The sequence below is a fragment of the Narcine bancroftii genome, chromosome 4 (assembly GCF_036971445.1).
Source record: "Narcine bancroftii isolate sNarBan1 chromosome 4, sNarBan1.hap1, whole genome shotgun sequence".
Taxonomy (NCBI): domain Eukaryota; kingdom Metazoa; phylum Chordata; class Chondrichthyes; order Torpediniformes; family Narcinidae; genus Narcine; species Narcine bancroftii.
In genome coordinates this window covers 99,369,756-99,393,363 of record NC_091472.1, presented here as the reverse complement: position 1 = coordinate 99,393,363, position 23,608 = coordinate 99,369,756, and the positions used below count along the sequence as shown (strand labels likewise).

The 23,608-nt window shown below is 44.9% G+C and overlaps 1 protein-coding gene across 6 annotated transcripts in view; it reads left to right on the top strand.

The window, feature by feature from the left end:
• The window catches only part of LOC138760895 (ezrin-like), a 133,455-nt gene that overhangs the window by 38,949 nt on the left and 70,898 nt on the right, over positions 1-23,608 (top strand). The window contains exons 1-2 of one of the 6 annotated variants that reach the window (XM_069932181.1): positions 4,173-4,278; positions 4,916-5,010. The exons of 3 other annotated variants lie outside the window; for them this stretch is intronic. In XM_069932181.1, coding sequence (XP_069788282.1) covers positions 4,999-5,010 — 12 coding nt within the window. In that variant the 5' untranslated portion in view covers positions 4,173-4,278; positions 4,916-4,998. Of the gene's footprint in view, positions 1-4,172; positions 4,279-4,420; positions 4,498-4,915; positions 5,011-23,608 lie in introns of those variants that run through there. 2 more of the 6 variants (XM_069932184.1, XM_069932183.1) reach the window with 2 other exon arrangements.

Here is a 23,608-nt window from a genome sequence, read left to right as displayed (position 1 = left end):
TGACCACAGTGGAAGGTGCTGGGGGAGACAATGGGTGGAGGGAGGGAAGAGTGCACAAGGGAGTCATGAAGGGAGCAGTCCTGACAGAAGGCTGAGAGGGGAGGAGAAGGAAAAATGTGTCTGGTGGTGGGGTCCTGTAGTATGTACCGGAAGCTCCTGTGGATAATGTGTTGGATGCAGAAGCTGGTGGGGTGGTAGGTGAGGACGAGAAGGAATCACATGAAAATTCATTTTCATCAATGTATCTCCTGCTCCAAACGAGGTCTCCATAAATCGAGTCAGAAGTGGGAATCGGACTTGGGATCAACAATTGATGAGCAGTGCTGGTCCGGCCTGTGTTGGATTAGCATGACCGCGGTAATGTGAGATACAGGCTGGTGCAGTATAATTTCTTGCATCAGCTGTAGCTGACGCCGCAAATGATTAAGAGCCGGAACTGTTAGATCAGAGTTTCAGATGTGGCATTGAGACAGGAACCTTTGTGCACATAATCTGGACATGTACCAAGGTGAGGCCCTTCTGGGCAGAGCTGAGAGAAGTCCTAGGGAAAATTATGGGTAAGGAATTCCCACAAGATCCTGAGTTGTTCCTGGTGGGCAACATAATGGACATAAGTCTTAAAATGAAGCTGTCTAAATTCCAAATTCAATTTGGAATGATCGCATTGGCGGTGGCCAGGAAGTGCATAGCGGGTATCTGAAAGTCCAACTCTTGCCTGAGTATTGTGCAATGGAGCAAGGAGATGCAAGCTTGTGTTCCCTTGGAGAAAATTACCTACAACCTGAGGGGAAGGTACAGCACCTTCCAAAAAATTTGGCAGTTGTACCTGAACCATACAGGAGCACGGTTGTGAAAAGAACTTTGCCTCAGGGCCCAACTCACCCTAATCCCTCCCCAATTCTGGGGGGAGGGGGGTGAGGTGATGAGTCCACCTCAGTCCAGTCATGAAAAGAAAGGAAAATCGGCCTGATCCCTTACCGTTTGACCAGGCCAGACTCATAACTCCCCGATATGACTTATTCCCATGTTGTGGATGTTTAATGTCTTAAATGTTCATTTTTGGTTGTTTATATGCTGAGTGTTTGACGTCCAGAGAATTGGGGGGTGGGGGCGGGGGCAGATGAGGTGGAGAGAGAAAGGAATATTAGGTTTGGACTCGATCAAAAACTTGAAAAGATTGGATAAGGACAAGTTGTAAATGGTACTTATTTGTAATTATTATTGATTACAAAGTTGTAAACTGTTGAGTCAAACCTGGAAAACTATAAATAAAATATTTTAAAAAGTCTGGTGCCTGTGATGTCGCAGGCCGAGTTAACAACCCTCTGGAGTTTATTCTTATTCTGAGAGTTTCGGAGATGTATCGAATCTCCTCAGACACCTCACAAAGTATATCTGCTGGCGAGCCTTCTTTGTGATTACATCAACATGGAGGCTCCAGGACAGATCCTCGGAGATGTTGTCACCCAGGAATATGAAGTTCTCAACTCTCTCCACTACTGAGCCCTCGATGAAGACTGGAGCATGTTCCAAAATCATCTCCTTGGTCTTGCTGACGTTGTGCACAAGGTTGTTGTCATTACACCATTCAACAAGCTGATCCATCTCCTTCCTGTACGCTTTCTCATTGCTGTTTGGAATTCTGCCAACAACTGTGGTGTCATCGGCAAACTTGTATATTTACCTCTAGCCTAAGCACTCCCACCATATCCTGAATGGTCATCTCATCTCTCCCCAAGCATTCCCACCATATCCTCAATGGTGTTCTCATCTCTCCCCAAGCACCCCCACCATGTCCTCAATGGTCATCTCACCTCTCCCTAAGCACTCCCACCATATCCTCAATGGTTATCTCATCTCTCCCCAAGCACCCCCACCATGTCCTCAATGGTCATCTCACCTCTCCCTAAGCACTCCCACCATATCCACAATGGTCATCTCATCTCTCCCCAAGCACCCCCTCCATATCTTCACTAATCAAAGCAGTGGTTAAATACTCAATTTCAGAGGCCTCTAATCTCAGTTTGTCCCTTGTTCTTTATTTCTGTGAGGGGCGCTGGACAAAGTGGTGACTGCCTTCCTTGTGGCAGACAAAGTTAAAGAATTTCATGTACATTTCCTTCTAAGTGTAGTATTATGTGACAATAATGGAACCTCTACGACCGCTGTCCCCAGTTACACCAAGACACAAGAGCAACTTGTCCGTGAACTACTCTTTGCAGACGATGCCGCTTTAGTTGCCCATTCAGAGCCAGCTGTCCAGTGCATCACATCCTGTTTTGCGGAAACTGCAAAAATGTTTGGCCTGGAAGTCAGCCTGAAGAAAACTGAGGTCCTCCATCAGCCAGCTCCCCACCATGACCACCAGCCCCCCCACCCCCCACATCTCCAACGGGCACACTGAACTCAAAACGGTCAACCAGTTTACCTACCTCGGCTGCACCATTTCATCTGATGCAAGGATTGACAAAGAGATAGACAACAGACTCGCCAAGGCAAATAGCGCCTTTGGAAGACTACACAAAAGAGTCTGGAAAAACAACCACCTGAAGAAACACACAAAGATCAGCGTGTACAGACCCATTGTCATACCCACGCTCCTGTTCGGCTCCGAATCATGGGTCCTCTACCGGCATCACCTATGGCTCCTAGAACGCTTCCATCAACGCTGTCTCCGCTCCATCCTCAACATTCATTGAAATGACTTCATCACCAACATCGAAGTACTCGTACTGGCAGAGTCTGCAAGCATCGAATCCATGCTGCTGAAGACCCAACTGCGCTGAGTGGGTCACATCTCCAGAATGGAGGACCATCGCCTTCCCAAGATCGTGTTATATGGCGAGCTCGCCATGGCCACTGAGACAGAGGTGCACCAAAGAAGAGGTACAAGGACTGCTTAAAGAAATCTCTTGGTGCCTGCCACATTGACCACCGCCAGTGGGCTGATATTGCCTCCAACCGTGCATCTTGGCGCCTCACAGTTCGGCGGGCAGCAACCTCCTCTGAAAAAGACCGCAGATCCCACCTCACTGACAAAAGACAAAGGAGGAAAAAACCAACACCCAACCCCAACCAACCAATTTTCCCTTGCAACCGCACCTGCCTGTCCCACATCAGACTTGTCAGTCACCAACGAGCCTGCAGCAGACGTGGACATACCCCTCCATAAATCTTCGTCTGCGAAGCCAAGCCAAAGAAAGAAAGAGAATGGAACCTCTACCTTTTCTTTATTTTTATGCACCTGGGTTAGCAAATAGTGTTCACCAGTAACATCATTAACATTTTGTCAAACTAAAAAGTACCAGGCTCTGTAATCTAACCTTTGCCCCACTGAACCCACAACTTGTCCTCACCATTGAATCAGACTCTCTTCCCTTCCCACAGAACTTGCCTATATTTCAAATATTTAACACCTAAACTTTTTATTTTTGTTAAATATTGGTTTACAGCAAACAATTGTTCCCAGTTTAATTAATGTGGATATGATGAATTATTTGCTGGATTTTTCTGTAGAATTTCTGAAAAGGTGTTGCCAAACGGAGGCGACTGGATAGGTTAGTGCAATGCTTTTACAGAGCCAGTGATGGGATCTGCGGTTCAATCGCGGGCTGTCTATCTGGAGCTTGTTAGCCCCGAGGGGCTCCGGTTTCCTCCCACGTTCGAAACGAAACGGATGTAATTGGGCGGCCCGGACTCATGGGCCGAAATGGCCTGTTACCATGTGTCTACTGCATTTGCTTTGACACTGATGGTTCTGCCCATGCACGTCCAAGTGCCACCCTGGTTAACGCTGTAATACGGCATGGCATTGAAGGTGTGGAAACTCAGCAGGCAACGCGGCGTCCAGAGGAAGCAAATATAAATAACCCACGTTTCGGGCCCGAAACATTGCATATATATATATATATCTTTGCTTCCATGACCTGCTGAGTTTCTCCAGCAGTTTTATGATTTACACAGTGTCGACAGATATTCCTGTTTAACGGCATGAAAGTACTTGTTGAGATGCCTCGCCTGCTTCCATAGAATAATACCACAGCAGCGTTTCAAGCTCGGGACTGATGTTCCGTCGGAGCAAAAAAACTTTTACTGCAAGTGTCACAGAAAGAATTCCCCGGGCTCGGCGCCAAGAATCCGGAAAGGTGTAACACACACCGAAAACTGGCTCGGGTTTCTCTGCAGAACCGTGGGCTGGGCGGGGCGGGGAGGCCAGGCAAGCCAAGCTGAGGCAGGTAGCGTGGCCGAGAGCACAGAGCAGTGGGCGACCGAACCCAGGTGAGGGGACGGAAGGAGATTTGGGGGGGGGAAAGAGGGAGCAAAGGCGGGGGAGAGAGGGGCCGGACTGGAACGGGGGGAAGGCGCGGGTGATCCGGCGGGCACGGGAACCGACACCTTGCGCCGCTCAGCACAGGACACACAGCCAACCCGAGCTGTTGGGGAGGTATTTGAGGGCGAAGCTGTAAACATTCCTGCCAGAGTTTAACTAGCCTCCACGTGAGTCACCCTCCCTTCCCCATTGTCAGTACGGCAATCTTCGCCTTCACCGACTCATCTCTCTCCCCCGCCACCTCCCCTCTGCCCCCCCCCCCAACGCCACCTCCCCTCTGTCCCCCCCACCATCACCTCCCCTCTGTCCCACCCCTGCCCCCCACCGCCACCTCCCCTCCTCCTCCCCCAGTGAGCCCCATGCCTCCCCAGAGCACCCACCCCCTCCCAGTTTCTCCTTATCATATCGCCGCCTCATTCCCATATCTCCCTCCCTCTTGTATCCCCCGTTCTCTCTCCCGTATCGCTCCTCCCTTGTCCTTCCCCCTCTCGGGGTAGGGGCGGATCTGGTGCTTTGCCGGCCCATCGCACTCCACCCCGCCAGTCCGCCCGGTGCCGAGCGCTGACGCAGCCCTTGTGTTGACAGGTGCCCGGACTTTGATCGCGGGCTGCCGGCTGCTCTCTCTCTCGCTCACCGCCGCGGTCCGGTCGTTCTCCCCTGGCGTCAAGATGCCGAGACCTGTGAGTATCCGCCAGAGCAGCGATCGCAACCTCCCGCTCCCCGCAGCACACGGGCCGGAGGGGCGACTAAGGGGACGACCCAGTTGCGGCTCGGGACGGGTCGAGGCAGCTCGGTCGCGGGGCGCGGTGCGGGTATAGCCCCTGGTGCTGATAGGATGCGAGCCCGGGACGTCGCCATGCCTTGCGATTTGGGAGCTCGGAGTTTCCGGGTGTCCCGCACTGACTGCCGCCCTCCCGTTTCCCTTGTGAGCTGGGTCCTTTGCCCAGCATAATGACTTCATTTGTGCCTCCGAAGTTGTGGGGTGGTTGTCATGGAAACGCCGAGGTTGTTGCCGTGTACTTTTCATAAAACGCCCGATGTTGCATTTGTGCAGGAATATGGCGCCACGTAGGTGCTCCTTGCTCGTTAGCAGCACTGCATTGAAAGGATTAGCTCCATTGATTATCTGAAGCAATTACTCCTATTGATTATCCACATTATATACTCTGTTTAAAAGGATGTGCTTTGATTTCTTATTAATTGACAAGCTTGTGGTTTTTGTAAATTGTGGCCAAGCCTTCACAAGATGTGCCTCCATTTGGGCAATGAGGTATCATGTATTAGTGGTGATGACTATTAGAGTCCAGATGCAGTGGGTGGGACAGTCATCAGAATGGACCACCACTGTATGCTCGCTAGCAGTGAACTGGAGACCTCGAGGGCTCGTCCTAGGCCCGCACAGCTCAAGTCCACGCAAGCGGTATAAAGAAGCTGTGAAGGAAACCCTACACTACTGTGACATTCAGGCAAGAGAACTAGAAGTGCAGCTGCTGACAGAACCCGCTGGGGAGCCCTGTGCTATGAAGCCGAGACAAGTTTTGAAGACAGGCACTGCCAAAAACTGATGGAGGATCGCGGATGGTGTCACAAAGCAGCAGCCACAGTTATTACAACTACTGGCTTCCAGTGCCCCCATTGTGCGCATCCAGACTGGGATGGCAGTCACTTTTGTGTCCACAGATGAACTGAACAACCACGTAAGTGTCTTCTTCGAATCGAAGGACTACCAATAACGGTGACGAGATTAGGTTGGTCTTAACTGATTAGCAAAAAGGAATCTCAAACAAGACCAGGTCACCTGTTCAACATGGAAAGGAGAGGACTTTTTAGTGTTATTGCAAAAATATACTTGGCAGATGACCCCTTTGCCAAGAACTAGACCTTTGACTTGTTTGGGGGGCAGAATTTTCAAAAGGTAATGATTAACCTGTCATTAACACTTGGTTCTTGTGCTTTTGCGATTGTGAGTGAAACACGAGTCTAGAATCGCTGTGATTGTTGTAAAAACACAGAGATGCTGCAGAAACTCAGCAGATCTTACAGCATCCATAGAAGGTAAAGATATAAATTTTGTTTAACCTGTACTTTGAGGAAGGGCTCATGCCCGAAATGTCAATAATATATCATTTCCCCCCTATGGACGACGCTGAGTTGCTCCAGCATTTCTGTTTTTTTTACTCTAAGTTTGTGGGTTTATTTAAAACATTTAAAATTATTAAACATTTTATTGAATGAACATCAAATGTTAAATTTTTTAAAATGGGAATGTGTAAGAAACATTTATAAATAGGTACTTTAAGATGGCTACACAGTGCCATTACTGAAATCTATCCTGATCTGAAACATTAGCCCATTTTCTCTTTCTATAGATGCTGCCTGAGCAGCTGTATGTTTCCAGAATTTTCTGGTTTTATTTCAGATTTTAAAAAAAATTGTAGCTGCAGTTTTTTTTACATCTTTCGTGTCTTAATGTTTTGGTTTGAGATGCATGACTCTGCAGGCCATAGTTTTGAGTATTTTATGAAGTTATAAGGTGAATGCTGTGGGAAGATTTCTCAGGAAAGTGAGCTTTATGCAGCTTCTCTCTACTGGTGTGATACACAAAACACTGAGAAACGACTTGTCAAATGGGAATTTCTTTAAAACCAGAGATTTGCAAGTGAAAAAGTATTTTGAGGAGTATCATCAGCAAGGACTGATTTGAAGAGTTTATCTAAATTATTCTCCTTTTCGTGCAAACTGAATGTTCTAAGCAAGCAATGCATTGATAAATTGTGAAAACAAAACCAGTGAGCTTTCGTTTTAGAGACTGATTTCAGAGACTGGTTTGATGTCCGTTATCAATACAGCTGGCTGCACTGAAATGGTGGGGGTGGGGGGGGGGGGGGGGGAGGAGAACAGTATCTTGGGGGAAACTTTCTGTGACATTCTCAACTCAAAGGTGTTCATTTGTTGTTTAGCTTTGTGCATTTACAGTCTGGAATAACTGCCTTTAAGTTTAAATTAAATTACATTGACTTGCAAAAGACCTGTTCATGCATCACAAATGTAACTTCTTACTTGACACATCTTTCCTCAAACAGCAGTGAGATAAATTGTTTATTTTTGGATGCATCCTAGGCTGATTAATAACTTGCTTATCTTGGGTGATAAGACTTATGGTTCTGAACCTTTCTATAGTTGTGGGGTGGTAATTGGTATTGGGTGCCACTCATGCTAGCCAACCACAAGAATCTTCCAATGCCCAATGTTATCATCACTCACACGGTTTTCTGGCCATCCTTCATTGCTGCTTGAAGGACCTCAGTCTCCACATATTGGCTCCCATGTTCTACCTTGTAAATAATATCAATAAAACTCTTATTCGACAAGGTGCTATAAAACCAAAAATCATTTTCCCCTTTTTTGGTGTGAATTCTTGCCGTTGGAGCTTCAGGTCTTTCTAATGAATTACCAAGCAGTTTCCTTGTGGGAATTGGTGTTGGACCTGAGTTGACTGCAACACTTCCTCCATATCACGAACTGGGATTCCAACTTCAAATGTAGGATGAAACAAATATTAATGACAAGAAGTGTAAGCCCTTTAAAGTTGGGAGGAATTTATAATCAAAGAAATAACAGCCATTTCTTTGATAGTGAACATGAACAGAGGATAAAGTGTAGATGCAGTGTATTTAGATTTTCAAAAGGCATTTAACAAGGTATCACACAAGAGACTGGTGCTTAAATTAAGAGCCCACCGCGTTGAAGGAAGTGTGTTCCATGACTTGAAAACTAGATGTCAAGCAGGAGTTGGAATAAATGGGGTCTATTCAGGCTGGTACCCCAGGGATCAGTTCTTGTTCCTCTATTGATGAGTATTTTCATTCATGACCTGGAGGAAGGAACAATGTTTAAGCTTTCCAAGTTTGAAAAATCAATGAAAATTGATGGAATGGCATGTTGTGATTAGGCAAAAAAAAGTAGATAGATTGAATTAGTGGGCAAAAATCTGGCAAATAGAGTTTAATGTGGGCATGTGTGAGATCATGTACTTTGATGATGGGAATCAAAAGACAAATTATTGTTGAAATGAAGAGAAAGACTGCTACGGAATGATGCTCAATGGAATGTACATGCTCCTGAGCATGAATTACAAATGTTATCAGGCAGCTCCAATGAGTAGTTAAGAAAGCAAAGGGTCTGGAGTTTAAGAATAGGGAGGTTTTGTTCCATGGGATGAGAAGTTGTCCTATTGAGAGAGGCTGGACAATTTTATTTTACATCCCTTGGAGATTAGAAGAATCTCAATATACAAGACCCTGAAGGGGTTGGGCAGAGGAGATGTTCAGATGTTTTCACAGATGGGAGAGTTGTGAACAAGAGACACAAAATAAGAGGTCAGATTTAAAAATGAGATGAATAGAAATTTCTGCTTCCAGGGAAGGTGAATCTCTGGAAGTCTCTGTCCCTGAGGGCAGTGAAGCCCAGATCATTAGACATATTTAAGGTGTAGGTAGATAAATATCTGAAAGATTGAAAGTTATAGCAGACTGGCTTAGAAGAGGAATTGAAGGCAGCATTGATAAAATAGTTTAAACTAAATTACCAAAATATGCCAAGTCAGAAAATGAGATAATAAATATAAAGGGATGATTACTGTATATATTCACAGTTACAGTCAGTGCAATAAAAAAGTGATGTTTTAATAGTACAGAGAGATCTTTTTGTAATTCCAGATTAGTTTATGGTCAGGGTTGTTTAGAGAGGTTCAAGAGCCTGATAGCTGTTGGATTAAAAACTATTCTTGAAACTGGAAATGCATCTGTACCTCTATCTGCAGGCAGCAGCGGGAAGAGGTTGTGACCATGGCTCTTTATTATGATGGCTGCCTTCTTTAGGGAACACCTCACACATAATAGTCTTCAGTGGATGGGAGGTCAGTGCCTGTGGAGGACTCTGCCAAGTTTCCCACTTTGTGCAGCTTTCTGAGTTCCTGGGCACTCAAGTTACCAAATCAGGCAGTGTACATTTCACCTGTATAAGTTCAGCAGAATATTCAATGACATGCCAAACCTCCTTCGATTTAGAAAGTAGAGGCATTGGTGTGCTGGTTCCAGGAAAGATTCTCCAACACATGGACTCCCATGAACTTGATGGTCCTAACCCTCTCCGCTGCCATCCTGTCAATGAAGATAGGTGCATGGTCCATTTATATGCTTGGCTATATTCTCTAGAGTTTGGAAGAATGAGAGGATATCAGACAGCATTGCAACAGGACTGGACAGATTAGATACAGGAATTCTCTGCCTGATAGCAGGGAGTCCAGGGCCAGAGGTCAAAGTCTTAGGATAAGTGTGTAAATGGTTTATGATTGAGATGAGAATGTTATATCCTGGAGAGTAGCAAAGCTGTGAAATGCTATACTACAGAAAGCAATTCAAACCAGATTATTAAATCTACTGCCAAAGATTGCAGCAGAATCTTGAGCAGTTGAGCAGGTGGGCAGAGAAATTGTTGATGGAATTTAATGTAGAGAAATGTGAGGTGTTGCTTTTTGGGAGGTTTTACGTGGTTCTCCAATTAAACCCAACCATTTTGTGTCCTCCTATCCTTATCCATAAGTTACATAAAAGGACAATGAGTTGTGATCTCTGTCACTGAAATGCTCTCCCACTAAGAGGTCTGCCACTTGACCAGGTACATTTCTCAGTACTAGATCCAGTATTGTCTCTCCTCAAGTTGGCCTGTCTACATAGTGTGTCAGGAATCCATCTTGGACACACCTGACAAATTCTGCTGTATATTATCCCTCTTGCAGTAATGAGGTGCCAGTAAATAGGGAAGTGAAGACTCCCACAACAATAACCCTGTTATTTATGCTCCATTCCAAAATCTGCTTACTTATCTGTTCTCAGTGTCCTGAGGGCTATTTGTGGGCCTCCCAACTACTCCCAATAGAGTGATCGCTCCCTTCCTGTTTCTCACTTCCACCCACAGTGACTCCACGATGTCCTCGCTTTCTGCAGCTATGATATTATCCCTGAATAATAATGCTACTCCTGCCCTCTTTTGCCTCCCTTCCTATCTCTTTTGAAACATCTAAACCCCAGTGCCTGCATCAACCAGTCATTTCTGAGAACACTTCGCTTCTTCTTCGACCAAGAATCCAACCAGTCACCCTCTACCATCATCCTCCTCCGCCTGGCAGAACATCCTCACTCTAAATAACTTCTCCTTGAACTCCTCCCACTTCCTCCAAATTCTTGGGTCCCAGCTATGCCTCCCTGTTTATGGGCTATGTGAAGCAATCTGTGCTGCAAGCTTACACAGGCAAGACTCCTCAACTCTTCCTCCAGTATATCAACAACAATATTGGGGCTGCCTCATGCACCAAAGATGAGCTTGTCAACTTCATCCATTTCGCGGCTAACTTCCACCCTGATCTCAAACTCACCTCATCCATCTCCGATAACACTCTCCTCTTCCTGGTTCTCTCTCTCTCTCTCCATCTTTGGAGACGAGCTTTCCACAGTCGTATATTACAAACCCACTAACTCCCACAACTACCTGGACCACACTACCTTACACCCTGTCCCCTGCAAGGATTCTGTCTCCTTCTCTCAATTTCTCTGTCTCTACCACATCTGTTCTTAAGATGAGATCTTCCAATCCAAATCTTCCGAAATGTCTGCGTTCTTCCACAAATGTGACTTCCCCTCCACCACTATCAACTCAACCCTCACCTGCATCTCTCCATTTCCCACTCATCTGCCCTGGCATCCTCTGCCACCAGATGCAACAAACATAGAATCCCCCTTATCCTTGCCTACCACCCCAACAGCTTCCTCAACCAACACATTTTCTGTTGGAATTTCCCGCCATCAAACACATTTTTTCCCTCTCCTCCCCTCTTGGCCTTTTGCAGGGACCGTTCCATCCATGATTCCCAGGTCCGCTCATCCCTCCCCACCACCTTCCCTTGTGCCCACGCCTCCTCCCTCACCATGGTCCGGGGCCCCAACATGCCTTTCAAGTGAAGCAACACTTCACTTGTATGTCCAGAGGACTTATTTACTGCATATGATGCTCCCTGTGTGGTTTTCTCTACATCAGAGAAACCGGTCGCCCATTGAAAGATCGCTTCGCTCAGTACCTCCTCTCTGTCTGGAACAACAGTAACCTCCCAGTAGCCAACCATTTCAATGCCGAGTCATTGACATGTCTGTCCATGGCCTTCTGAACTAACCCACCAGATCACCCTCAGATTGGAGGAACAACACCTTATTTTCTGTCTGGGCACCCTCCAGCCAGATGGCATTAACATTGACTTTACTGCTTTCCACTAAACTTGCTCGCCTTTTCTTTCCCTCCCCTTTCCCTGTCTTTCCAGTTCCCACCCAACCATCCCTCCTTCCCCCCCCCCCCCCCCCCACCTCATTGCCATATCATCCTATTCTTATCCTCACTGGCGCATGGCGGAGCCAGCAATCCTGAGATTACTACACTTTCAGCTTCCGACCTAGCTCCCTGTATTTTCTCTTCAGAGCCTCATCCTTTATTCCTACCTGTGATGTTGATAGATTCAAGATTCTTTTTATTGTCATGTAATAAAACAGATGTACTATAATATTACACAAAATTTAATTTGATCTGGTGTAAGCAAAGATTCACCATTGGCAGAAATCGCCCAGTGCTCCTTACACTCCGAGAAAGAGAAGCAAAAGTGAATCCCTTCAGAGTCACTGAGTGCCCATGTATTCACCTCCAGTGCTCCCACAGCCTCTACAATCACACAGACTTCAGTCTAAAGTTTAAGCCATCGGTAACTTGAGCTCCAAATCCAAACCTCTGACGTGATCAGGAAGCCTTTAGTGCCCTCAGCATTCTCTCACATCCTGGTTCTGATCCCTGGTACCCCTGCAGCAAGTCTCCAGTAATCTGCAGCCTCATGCGAGTCCTTTGACTGCAAGTCGCCTGCAGCCTGGCTGTTGTTCAAGCGCGGAGACCTTCACTGGTCCGATGTTGTCATTATCCTGTAGGCCATCTCTTCTATACTACTTCTCAAATGTAGATCTTCTCCCCATTTTCTGGTGCCCTATGCCAGTTCTCTGCTACTCTAGAGTCTGCAACACATTCTGGACACAGGCACTGCCATCTTGGGCCCAGACCCCGCAGTTACAGGATTTTAAATAACGCTCTCTGTAGTTGCACTGGCTGATAGAACCCTGCAGAGGAGTGCCCTCTCTCCTTTCCCTGCTTCCATAAGTCCATGCCAGCAGTATAGCTGCCAACATAGCAGCTCTGGCAGTGTCAGCATTTTTTATACCATGTCTTTTGCCTGCTCACCCTCTCTTTTCCGTATGCCATGGACCCGTACTTGTCCCTTGCACCTGGGAGGCAATGAACCATCCGGGTGATTCTTTCCTGTCCATAGAATCTCCATTCTGCACCTAACTATTGAATCTGCTGTCCTCTTCTGAGCCAGAGTGCCGGAGACCTGGTCACGTCCTGGTAGGTCATCCCACCCAACAGTATCCAAAGTGGTACACTTATTATTGAGTGGAATGGCACAGGGGTTCCCTGCCCTATCTGTGTTCTTGCTTTTGCTTTCACTTTCCCTCTCCTGACAGTCAACCAGCCATTTGGTGTGACTGCCTCCCTGTACAAACTGCAGCTCCAGTTCCTAAACTCAGTCTATATAAAGAGCTGCAACTTGATGCACCTTGTACAGATGCAGTGATCAGGAAGATGGCAAGTCTCCCAGAATTTCCACATCTCAGAAGATGAACACTCCACTAATACTGTTGACATTCTGACTATTCGACCGTGGCACTAATACAAGATCAAAGAATAAATAATAAGCTCTCACCAGTCCTACCTTAGATCTTCTCGCTGAAGCATCTTGAGCCAAAGCCTCAACTCACCGCTCACACAGTAGCTGCTCCCACGATGGTTGTTCCACTTGTACCCCTCACCTTAAATAGTCCCACTCTCTCGCTCCAACTCCTGTTCACTGGCAAACTTGGATTCTTAGCCCCAGATCCCAAGTAAAACCAACCTCAAAATTTAGAAAGCTTGCTCACATCATTCAACTGGCAAAGTTATCTGATTTGAACACTGAGATCCGAGCACAAGTATTGAAAGACTTAGCTGCAGTGCTCTTGTGTTTAGGGGGTATGTTGAAAACAAATGTAACCCCTTAACATAAGCATTATTCAGTTTGCCAGCATCATGGGTATAAAATAAATCTCCAGGACAAAGTTTATCAGGAACATTGTGACTTGATTAACAGAACTACCTCCTGTGAAGAGCACTGTGACTTCCAGCTACACTGGAAACCTGACCCGAAACAGTCAGTACTGGGAGATGGCTGAATCATGGGGGCACAATCTCTTACAGGAGATGCTCAAACAGACATAATCCTTTCCTCAAGAGAAAATAGTGGGGATATTCAGTAGATTGAGAGGGATCTGAGAAGGGAAAAGAGCTGTCATTTCGAACCATCTAATGAGGAGAGTTTGGATAGGTTAGGGGTAAACAAGGATGTCTACAGTTGCTAGGGTCTAGTGCATTGCATAAATATGCTGGAGAAACTCAGTAGGTCACACAGCATCCAGAGAAAGTAAAAGGCAGTTGATGTTTCAGACAATAAGTATCGATTGACCAATTAAAAACTAGATAAGGATTATGAAATAATACTATTTTTAGATATTTTCAGTTGAAGGCTTTCTTACAAGATTACCTCCTAAAGATGAGATTGAAAATGCAGTTTATATCGGTTATGTACTTGTTAATTTTAGAAGGAACTAATAAGAAAGATTTATTTGAATCTAAACATAGATGGGAAATTTACCTAGAACAATCTATTACTGATAATAAAATGGACCCAGATATGTTTTGGTAGTATGCAAGGCATTATTAACGTTCGATATAGAAAGGTTCAGTATAATTTCCTGCACCAGTTATATTTAACCCCACAAAAACTTAATACATTAAAAATCTGAACTGTCTGATAAATATTTCCGTTGCAAGCAAATTTCTTTTGGACAAATTTAATGGATATTTTGCAACAGATAATAGGGATCCCACTTACACGAGATCCGATGTTAGCTCTGGTGATTTTGCAAGGATTGACCTGGGTGTTCGTCTGGAGTGGTTTCAGAGGGACTTTTTGAAAATTTTGCTACTAATAGCTAAAAAATGTATTATAACCACGTGGAAGTTAGAAGCAAATTTAACTATGGATCGATGGCATACTGAAATGAGAAGCTGAATACCTTTGGAGAAAGTCACTTACAATCTACGAAATAAATATAGGCACTTTTTGAAAATTTGGTTTCCTTATATGCAAAAGATTGGGGTGATTATTTTATGAATTGTCTTTTTTAAAGATAGTTTGTCAATTCCTGACCTCACCTTCACCTTGTAGCATTATATATGATCTTTAGTATGTTAAGAATAAACAATTAGTTTCTTTTATATATATATATAAAACAGGATTTTTTTTTACTAGAATCAGTAGTTATATAATAGAAAATATTTGTTCCATAATTTTAACAATGCGAATAACATTTAGTATTTTATATAATTTTAAAAATGTTGTTAATGTATTATCTACATTTTCTTAATCTTTTCTTCTTAAACTCTTTTCTTTCTTTGGGGGGGGTTTCTATTTTCTGTGGGAGGGGATAAGATATCCATCAAAATTTTTTTTGGAATATGTACAATGGAACATGTGTGTTGATAGGCAGAAGATCCAAGGGGAAAGATCTTTTCCTCCACATAGACTATGGTTGATATCTTGGGCTCACTATCAGGATGGGTGGTGGAATCAGATACATTTTCTACATTCGGAGATGTTGAGATAGAAATGTAAACAGGCAAGGCATGGTCCTAATGTAGGCAAATAATATGAGTGTCGATGGGCAGAAGGTCAGCCTGGTCGTGGTGGTCGAACAGCTCATTGTTTCCTGTACAAGTCTGGCTCTGAAATGTTGCCTGACCTGCTGAGTTACCCCAACAATGCAACCCTCATTCAGTGTTTGCTGGCAACTCAGAGCTTACCCAACTCCAGGGCCTCCCTTGAAAAACTGTTGTACTGTTCAGTCATCAGATTTAAGAAGCTTTTGCTCTGGATTCTGCTCTAGACTGACCTATCTCTCATAAACAATAAAATAAAAGGAGTGTTTTTTTTAAAAGAAATTGAAAGGTGGAGATGAGCATGTTGGACCTGCCCTCAATGACTCGTATGCCCAGTGGTTCTATACTTTAGAAGCAAGCACTCCTTTTTGAAATTAATGCAATTGTAGAAAATCATGAGAGCATAAATTAAAAGTAGCTGTCTATCAAAAATGTTCTTGTATGTACCCTCAGCTAAAACTAAAGTAAATCAAGTGAGTCCATAATAATAATTAGTCATCCAAATAGCTATTCACCCTTCACTGGGGAAAAATGTAAAGAACCTGCAAGCCTGAGTCATGTAGCAATCCTGGGCTGAAATCAAAGACTCCCAGGGCCAATCCCAGATCCGGTGAATTAAAACATAGAAAATAGCAGCAATTGGCCATTCTACCCAGCTCAACCACTCAATATGATTGTGGCCCACCATTCAGACCATTCAGTTTTGTCCCACAACAATCTTACTCCTTCATTTATATAATCATGGAAATGGGGACTGAGACAAACTTGCCCATGACGATGCATACACACAGTCTGCATTTGGCCCATATCCCTCTAAACCAGCAGTGGGCAACCTACGGCCTGCAGGCTGGAGCCGGCCCGCAATCCAAATTTATATGTCCCCCTCTGTGTGCTGCTCCCCCCCCCCCCCACCTTTCTCAGTGCGTGGATCACCTATCCTCTGTGATGGATATAACCCTCCCCCCACCAACCCCTATGGTGGATATACCCCCCCTGTGGTGGATATACCCCCCCTGTGGTGGATATACCCCCCTGTGGTGGATATACCCCCCTGTGGTGGATATACCCCCCTGTGGTGGATATACCCCCCTGTGGTGGATATACCCCCTGTGGTGGATATACCCCCTGTGGTGGATATACCCCCCTGTGGTGGATATACCCCCCTGTGGTGGATATACCCCCCTGTGGTGGATATACCCCCCCTGTGGTGGATATACCCCCCCTGTGGTGGATATACCCCCCTGTGGTGGATATACCCCCCCTGTGGGGGATATACCCCCCCTGTGGTGGGTATACCCCCCCTGTGGTGGGTATACCCCCCCTGTGGTGGGTATACCCCCCCTGTGGTGGGTATACCCCCCCTGTGGTGGATATACCCCCCCTGTGGTGGATATACCCCCCCTGTGGTGGATATACCCCCCCCTGTGGTGGATATACCCTCCCCCTGTGGTGGATATAATAACCCCCCCTTCCCCCAATCTGTGCATAAATCTCTTTCCCTCTGTGACACACATCTCTCTCTGTGGGAGAGCCCCCTCTTTTTGTGTTAGGTTTGTGTGACCTTCTCCACCATGACATTCTCCCCCCTCTCGCTGCTGTTTGTTTTGGGGTTAGTTATTTTGTTTTCATTGTATCTAATTTTTCTCCTTTTTGACTTTTATGTTTCTTTTTAATTGTGTCATTTTAATGACTACTTGTGATTTTGGTGCATTTCCAGATTTGAAGTTGTCTTCCCTGACCTGAAATGCTTCATCATATTTATTTATTGAACCATTTCATTTATTTATCTATTTACTTATTTATTTCATTTATGCTATCATCAGTGAGGCCTACCGTTCAACCACTGACACACCAACCAACCCATGCATGGTAAAAGGTTGCCTGCCCTGCTCTAAACCCATCCTATATCCATGTGTCTATCTAATAATTTTAAACGCTGCAACAGTACCTGCCTCAAACACCTCTGGCTGTCCAGTCTATATAACGACTACCCTCTGATTTAAAAAAAAGTTATTCTTAGGTTCCTGTTAAATCTCTCCCGCCTCACCTAAAACTGAACACAATACTCCAAATGGGGCCTCACCAATGTCTTAACCACAGCATGTCCTCCAAACTTTTGTACTCAATATTCTGACTGGACAATGTGACTAAAACATTTTTGACCACCCTATCTACCTGTGATAGCATTTTCAAAATACTATGCCCTGTACTAGATCTCTCTGCTCCTCAGCACTCCCCAGATCCCTACCTTTCACTATGTAAATGGAGGAAAATTCTGGAGTACAATGCAGTGTACAAAAGTGTTGAAGAAACTCAGCAGGTCATGCAGCATCCACAGGAAGTGAAAGGCAGTGGCCACTTTGGGGCTGGAGCACTTCGTCAGGAAAAATGTAATCATGGGTCCCTTACACTGTGTGGGTATTGCTGTGTGGGTTTTGCTTTTCAGTGTCAACAGGCAGAGTGCCTTTAGTGGGGACTGTTTGTACACTGTTGTCACAGCAGGTAACTGGAAAAGGGGAGAGGCTGGTCTCCGTTCAAATAGACTTGCCCATTGGCGACCTGCCAATTCGTCCACAGGGAGATAATTGATCCTGTGATAATACCCCCCCCCCCCCTCCCCGCCCGAGCTCAGCAAGTTGGGTGGACTTTGGACATCACCAAACAGGAGAGATCACATGACCAGCCCTGGCACACAGATGATGTCATTGGGAAAGTCAGCCCTCCCCAAAAATCCTATGGTACAACTGACTTGGATCCCGAACATTAAGGTTGTCATAGCTGTGTTTCAGTCAGAAGTGGGAGTCAATCAGAGTCATTACAATGCATGTCTTCAATATGGATGGAGTTGTGCATGACTGCATCTAAGTAAAAATAATCGTCCTTGTTATCCTACTATTTAATTAAGCCTTTACTTTATCAATAATTGGCAAAGGTAGTACATAGGGTTACTTGTCCTGGAGAGTGGGAGTACAGATTCAGAGTTCTACAGCACTGAAACAGGCCCTGTAGAAATACAAAAGTTTACCAGGATGCTGCCTTCCCTACACCTCCATTGCTCCAGAGAAAATAACCCAGTCAGTGCCCAGAAGCATAGATAGGGTATATCATCAAAATAATTTTCCCAGGAGATCGGAGGAAAGTTTATGTAAGAACATGTGAAACAGGAAAGGAGTTGGCCATCTATCCCTTCAAGCTTTCTCCGCCAATAATAACCTGGTTAATCTGACCGTGGATTCAACTCCACTTGCCTATCTATTAACTTTCTGCCTTATATTTAATGCTTCCTTGGACAGAGAATTCCACAGATCTACTACTTTCTGGGAAAAACAATTTCCCCTCATCTCCATCCTGAGTCTAACTCCCCCCATGGTTAAGATCTTACCTACCAACTTCCCTTACTCCACTTTATCTACCCTACCCTTTCATAATTTTAGGTTTCCATAAGAGCCCCTCTCATTCTTCTGAATTTCAACAAGTATAGTTCCAGATGACTTCATCTCTCCTCCTAAGTAAGCCCTCATCTCTGGAATCAACCTGGTGTACCACCTCAAAAGCTAGTCCATCTTTTCTCACAGCCTCACCAGTAACCTATACGGTTACAGCAGAAACTTCCTGCTCTTAAATTCAGTTACTCGAGCAATGAAGGCCAGTATTCCATTTGTCTTGGTGATTACCTGTTGCACCTGTAAACAATTCATGCACAAGTACTCCCGAGTCTGTCTGCACAACCTCATGGTGAAATCTTTCATAATAAACTGATCTTCTATTTTTCTTCTAAAGTGGATGACCTCTCCCATTCATCAACACTGTACTCCATCTGCCAGACCCTTGCCCACTCACTTAGACTATTTATAACTCTGCACAATTAGTTTTTCCACTCAATTCAGTTTCATCAGCTGATCTTATATTTTTGGGACATAGAATTACACAAATGGTAATTTGGCCGATTAATTGAAAGTATGAGAGATATGAGAATTTCCTAAGCCAGTCGTGATATTTTTCAGCCATGATGTATTTTTATGGCCGATTTCTGCCAAATGCAGCAACATCTCTGTTACCCCTTACTGAACTACTAAAAGGATCCGATAAGTCCAAAAGACTATTAACTTTGGGAGATGATGCCGTGCATGTTTTCAAAAGCCCAACGCCTTGCTCTCTCTTATCACAGATGCACCTGTTAGTGTTAGAACAACGAGTCCATGGGTAATTTGAACCTCTGGCTTTTTTTCAGCCAAGCTGTCACCAACTTGGGAAGTATAGTATGTTTGGTCGAGAACTCTACCATCTATCTCACAGTGAAACATTTCAGATTTTTATTGGAAGGTCATCCTTTCACCACTTATACAGACCACCAGCCTCTTATGCATACCATGAGTACAAGCACACATCTCTACTCCGTCAGAGAAATTTGGCACTCAAACTTCACCTTACAATTTTCATCGGACATATGAAGAAAAGCGAATGCCGTGGCTGACGTCCAGGCGCAACATTGATGCATTACATGCAACTACTGCCATTGATTTCACCGCCATGTTTTGTGCACAGCACACCAATCCCAATCTCATCCTGTATCACCAGATCAACTCTGGTCTCCATCTTCAAGATGTGACCCTGGATGAATCGGGTGAAAAGTTAGTCTGCAATTTTTCCACAGAAAAGCCTAGGCCATTTGTGCTGGGTATGAGGCAGGAGATTTTTGAGTCTCTTCTCAATCTGTTGTATCCTAGTAGAGATCATCAATCAAACTAGTTTCGGAATGTTTTACCTGGCCTCATTTTAAACGGGATGTTGGAGTATGGACAAGGATCTGCTTGCCATGTCAATGATGTAAAGTCTCCGGACACACAAAATCCAAGCTGGGGCTTTTATTGTTTAGGATTTCCATTTTGAGTACGTGCACCTAGACTTGGTAGGCCTGCTTCCGCCATTTTGGGGAATTACTTGTTTCCTTATGTGTGAAGACCAGACTACCAAGTGGCAGGAGTCCATTCCTATCACTGACAGCTCTGTGAAGACTGTCGCTAGGGCTTTCATGGATTGTTGAATCCCAACTTTCAGTGTTCTGGTCACTATTACAACAGATCAAGGGTTTCAGTTTGAGTCGGTGTTGTTCTGAGCTCTTATTAATCTTCTGGGCACTACCCATGTTCACACTATGGCTTACCATCCACAGGCCCATGGCCTCGTTGAGCATTTCCATCGACCATTGAAGGCAGCATTAACAGCAGGTGGTGATGCATCTCCGTGGAGTGAATGTTTGCCCATGGTTCTCCTTGGAGTGCATACTGCTGTTAAGGCAGATCTTGGATGCTCAGCAGCAGAGCTAGTATATGGGACTTTGTTAACCTTGCCAGGTGAGTTAGTGAATCTGAGTCCAAGCACAGCACTCGATCCAGCTAGTTATTTTGATTGTCTTAGGGGAAAACATGACGTTACTTTGACCTACTCCTACACAGCAGGTGTTACCAGCAGTGTAGGTGCTGAATGATTTACAAAGCTGTTCTCCTGTGTTCCTCCGACCGGCATGATGCTGTTCACAAACCACTTCAGCCAGTTTACGATGGTCCTTTTCAGGTCTTACGACACCACCCAAAGACTTTTGTGATCGATAGGAATGGAAAGGCTGACACGGTTTCCATCGACAGTATGAAGCCAGTTTATATCAAAAGTCCATGTTCTGCATTGGGGCAAGAGACAGAGGACCAGTTGCATCCTTGCCAGTTGGGCCTGTTTTGAACTATCGTACAAGGTCGGACCGAATTGTCAGCCCTCCGAACGTTACTTAGTGAAACAGTTCCATTCGGTTGCCTCCTTGCATGGTGGAAGGGGTGGGGTGCTGTCATGGTCGCATACTTACCTGTGTTGGGAATGGCGCCTGTTGCCCCTGATGACAAGTGAAGCAACGCGTGGGAGTTATAGCGCGCATGCACATGGTGTGTTTAGCATTAGCATATGGGTTATGGATCTCGGACGCTGGAAGAGAGTGAGAGTGTCAGGGTCACCCATGTGGCAGTGAGCCAATAAAAAGGTCAGAGCGGTTTGGCTTGGTAGCGTTTGGAGTTAAAGAAAGCAATGTTGTGTCTGCAGAAAATAAAGAACGTCGACTTCATGATGTGCTGAAAGAAGTGAGTGAGTGTATTCTTTATTTGTTTGTAAGCTGTGGTAAATCAGTGCTTTTGTATATTCATCTGTGCCCCTCTATCCCTGCAATCATGGTATGCTCAAAGAACTCTTTGTCGTATAGGACCTACTCTTGGAGTCATGGAGCCCTCAGCACGGAAATAGGCCCACAGGTCCAGCTTGTTCGTGTTGAACAACAGGCCCTCCTACTTTAATCCCACTTTCCCCTATTAGGCCAAGACCCCTTCAATCCCCTATTATCCATTTACTGGTAGTTATCCAAGTGCCCCGACTATTTGTCTGACAGCTCATTCTATGTGATGACCACAATTAGAGTGAAGAACTTCGCAACCCTTCTAAGTCCCCCTCTTTCCCCCCCCCCCCCCCATACCTTCTAGTTATGCCCTCTCATCTTAAATTCTCCCATTCTAGAAAACAACGTGTCATTTTTCACCTCATCAATGCCCTGTATGATTTTATGGACCTCAATAAGTTCCCAACTCAACCTCCTTTGCCCTACAGAACTCAGGCACAGATTTTCCAGTCTCACAATAACTCAACTTTCCTAATCCTTCTATAAACTTTTGCATCCTGTCTAACTTTTTAATATCCTTCCTGTAACTAGGCAACTGAATCTGTTCCGGGTTAAAAATGCTGGAGGAATTCAGCAGGTCTTGCAAAGTCCATAGTTGGTAAAGATATATAGCCAATGTTTCAGGCCTGAGCCCTTCAAGGTTTGAGCAAAAAGCAGGCAGGTGGCTGAATAAAAAGGCTGGGGGAGAAAGGAAGAGAGGGCAGGGGGAGGAGCACAGACTAATAGGCATGGATAGGAGGACAGGAGAGGAAAGATTTGGTAGGGGAAGGTTGGGTGGTTCTGTGAATGCAGAGGTGGAGGGAAAGAGAGCTAGATTAAAGGAGATCTGGGAATAGGGGAAGAGGGAGGGGGGGCTAACAGAAAATGGAGAAATCAATGACAATGTCATCTGTTTGGAGGGTGCAAGACAGAATACGAGATGTTGTTCCTACAATTTGTGGGTGGTTTCAGTCTGGCAGTGCAATATTCCAACGCTTTGTACAACTTGAACATGACATACTGTGTTCATTTCCTGACCAATGAAGGCAAGTGGCCCAAACACACTCTTCACCACTTTGTCTACAGGTGCCATCTTTAAAGAGCCATATAGCTGCACCTCTTGGTCCCTCTGCCCCATAACACAGTAAAACCTGCCCTGGATCAATTTACCTTCGCACTTCTTTGAGTTGAGCTGCATCAGCTAGACCCAAGTCCAGTTCACCATCTGTTCTAGATCCCAGGTCACCTTCTTCTCTGACGGCATTTTTGTGTCATCAGTAAACTTACTCACCTTGCCACAAACATTCTTTACCAAAACACTGATGGATTTTACATAAAGCCTTAGGCACTCCACTATGTATGGTCCTCTAGTCTGGGGGAAAAAAGCTACCCTTTACAATCCTGTTCTGACTTCTACCACTAAACCAAATTTTTTTAATCCATTTTTTATCCAAAGGTCCTGAAAGAGGTAGTGGTAGAGATTGTGGAAGCATTGGTAATGATCTTTCAGGAATCAATAGATTCTGGCATGATCCTGGAGGACTGGAAAATCATAGATGTCACCCCACTATTCAAGAAGAGAGGGAGGCAGCAGAAAGGAATTTAAAGGCTGGTTAGCCTGACTCCAGTGGTTGGGAAGATGTTGAAGTCGATATTAAAGGATAAGGTTACAGAGTATTTGGAGGCACATGACAGGATAGGCCAAAGCCAGCATGGTTTCCTTAGGGAGAAATCTTGCTTGACAAACTCATTGGAATTCTTTGAGCAAGTGATAAGCACGCTGGATAAAGGAGACGCAATATATGTTGTGTACCTGGAATTTCAGAAACCAACTGACAAGATGATGTCATGATGTTACTTTGCAAGATGGGAGCCCAAGGTATAACAGGAAACATACTAGCATGGATAGAGCATTGGCTGATTAGCAGGAAGAAGTGAGTAGGAGTGCAAGGATCATATTCTGAATGGCTGCCAGTTGCTAGTGGTGTTCCACAGGGATTGGTGTTGGACAGCTTCTTTTTATGTTGAATATCAATTATTTGAATTATGAAATGACTGGTGGCCAAGTTTGCAGATGATATGAAGGTAGGTGGAGGAGCAGCAGTAGTGTTGAAGAAACGGGGAGGTTGCAGAAGAACTTAGACAGATTAGGAGAATTGGCAGAAAAGTGACAAATGAAATAC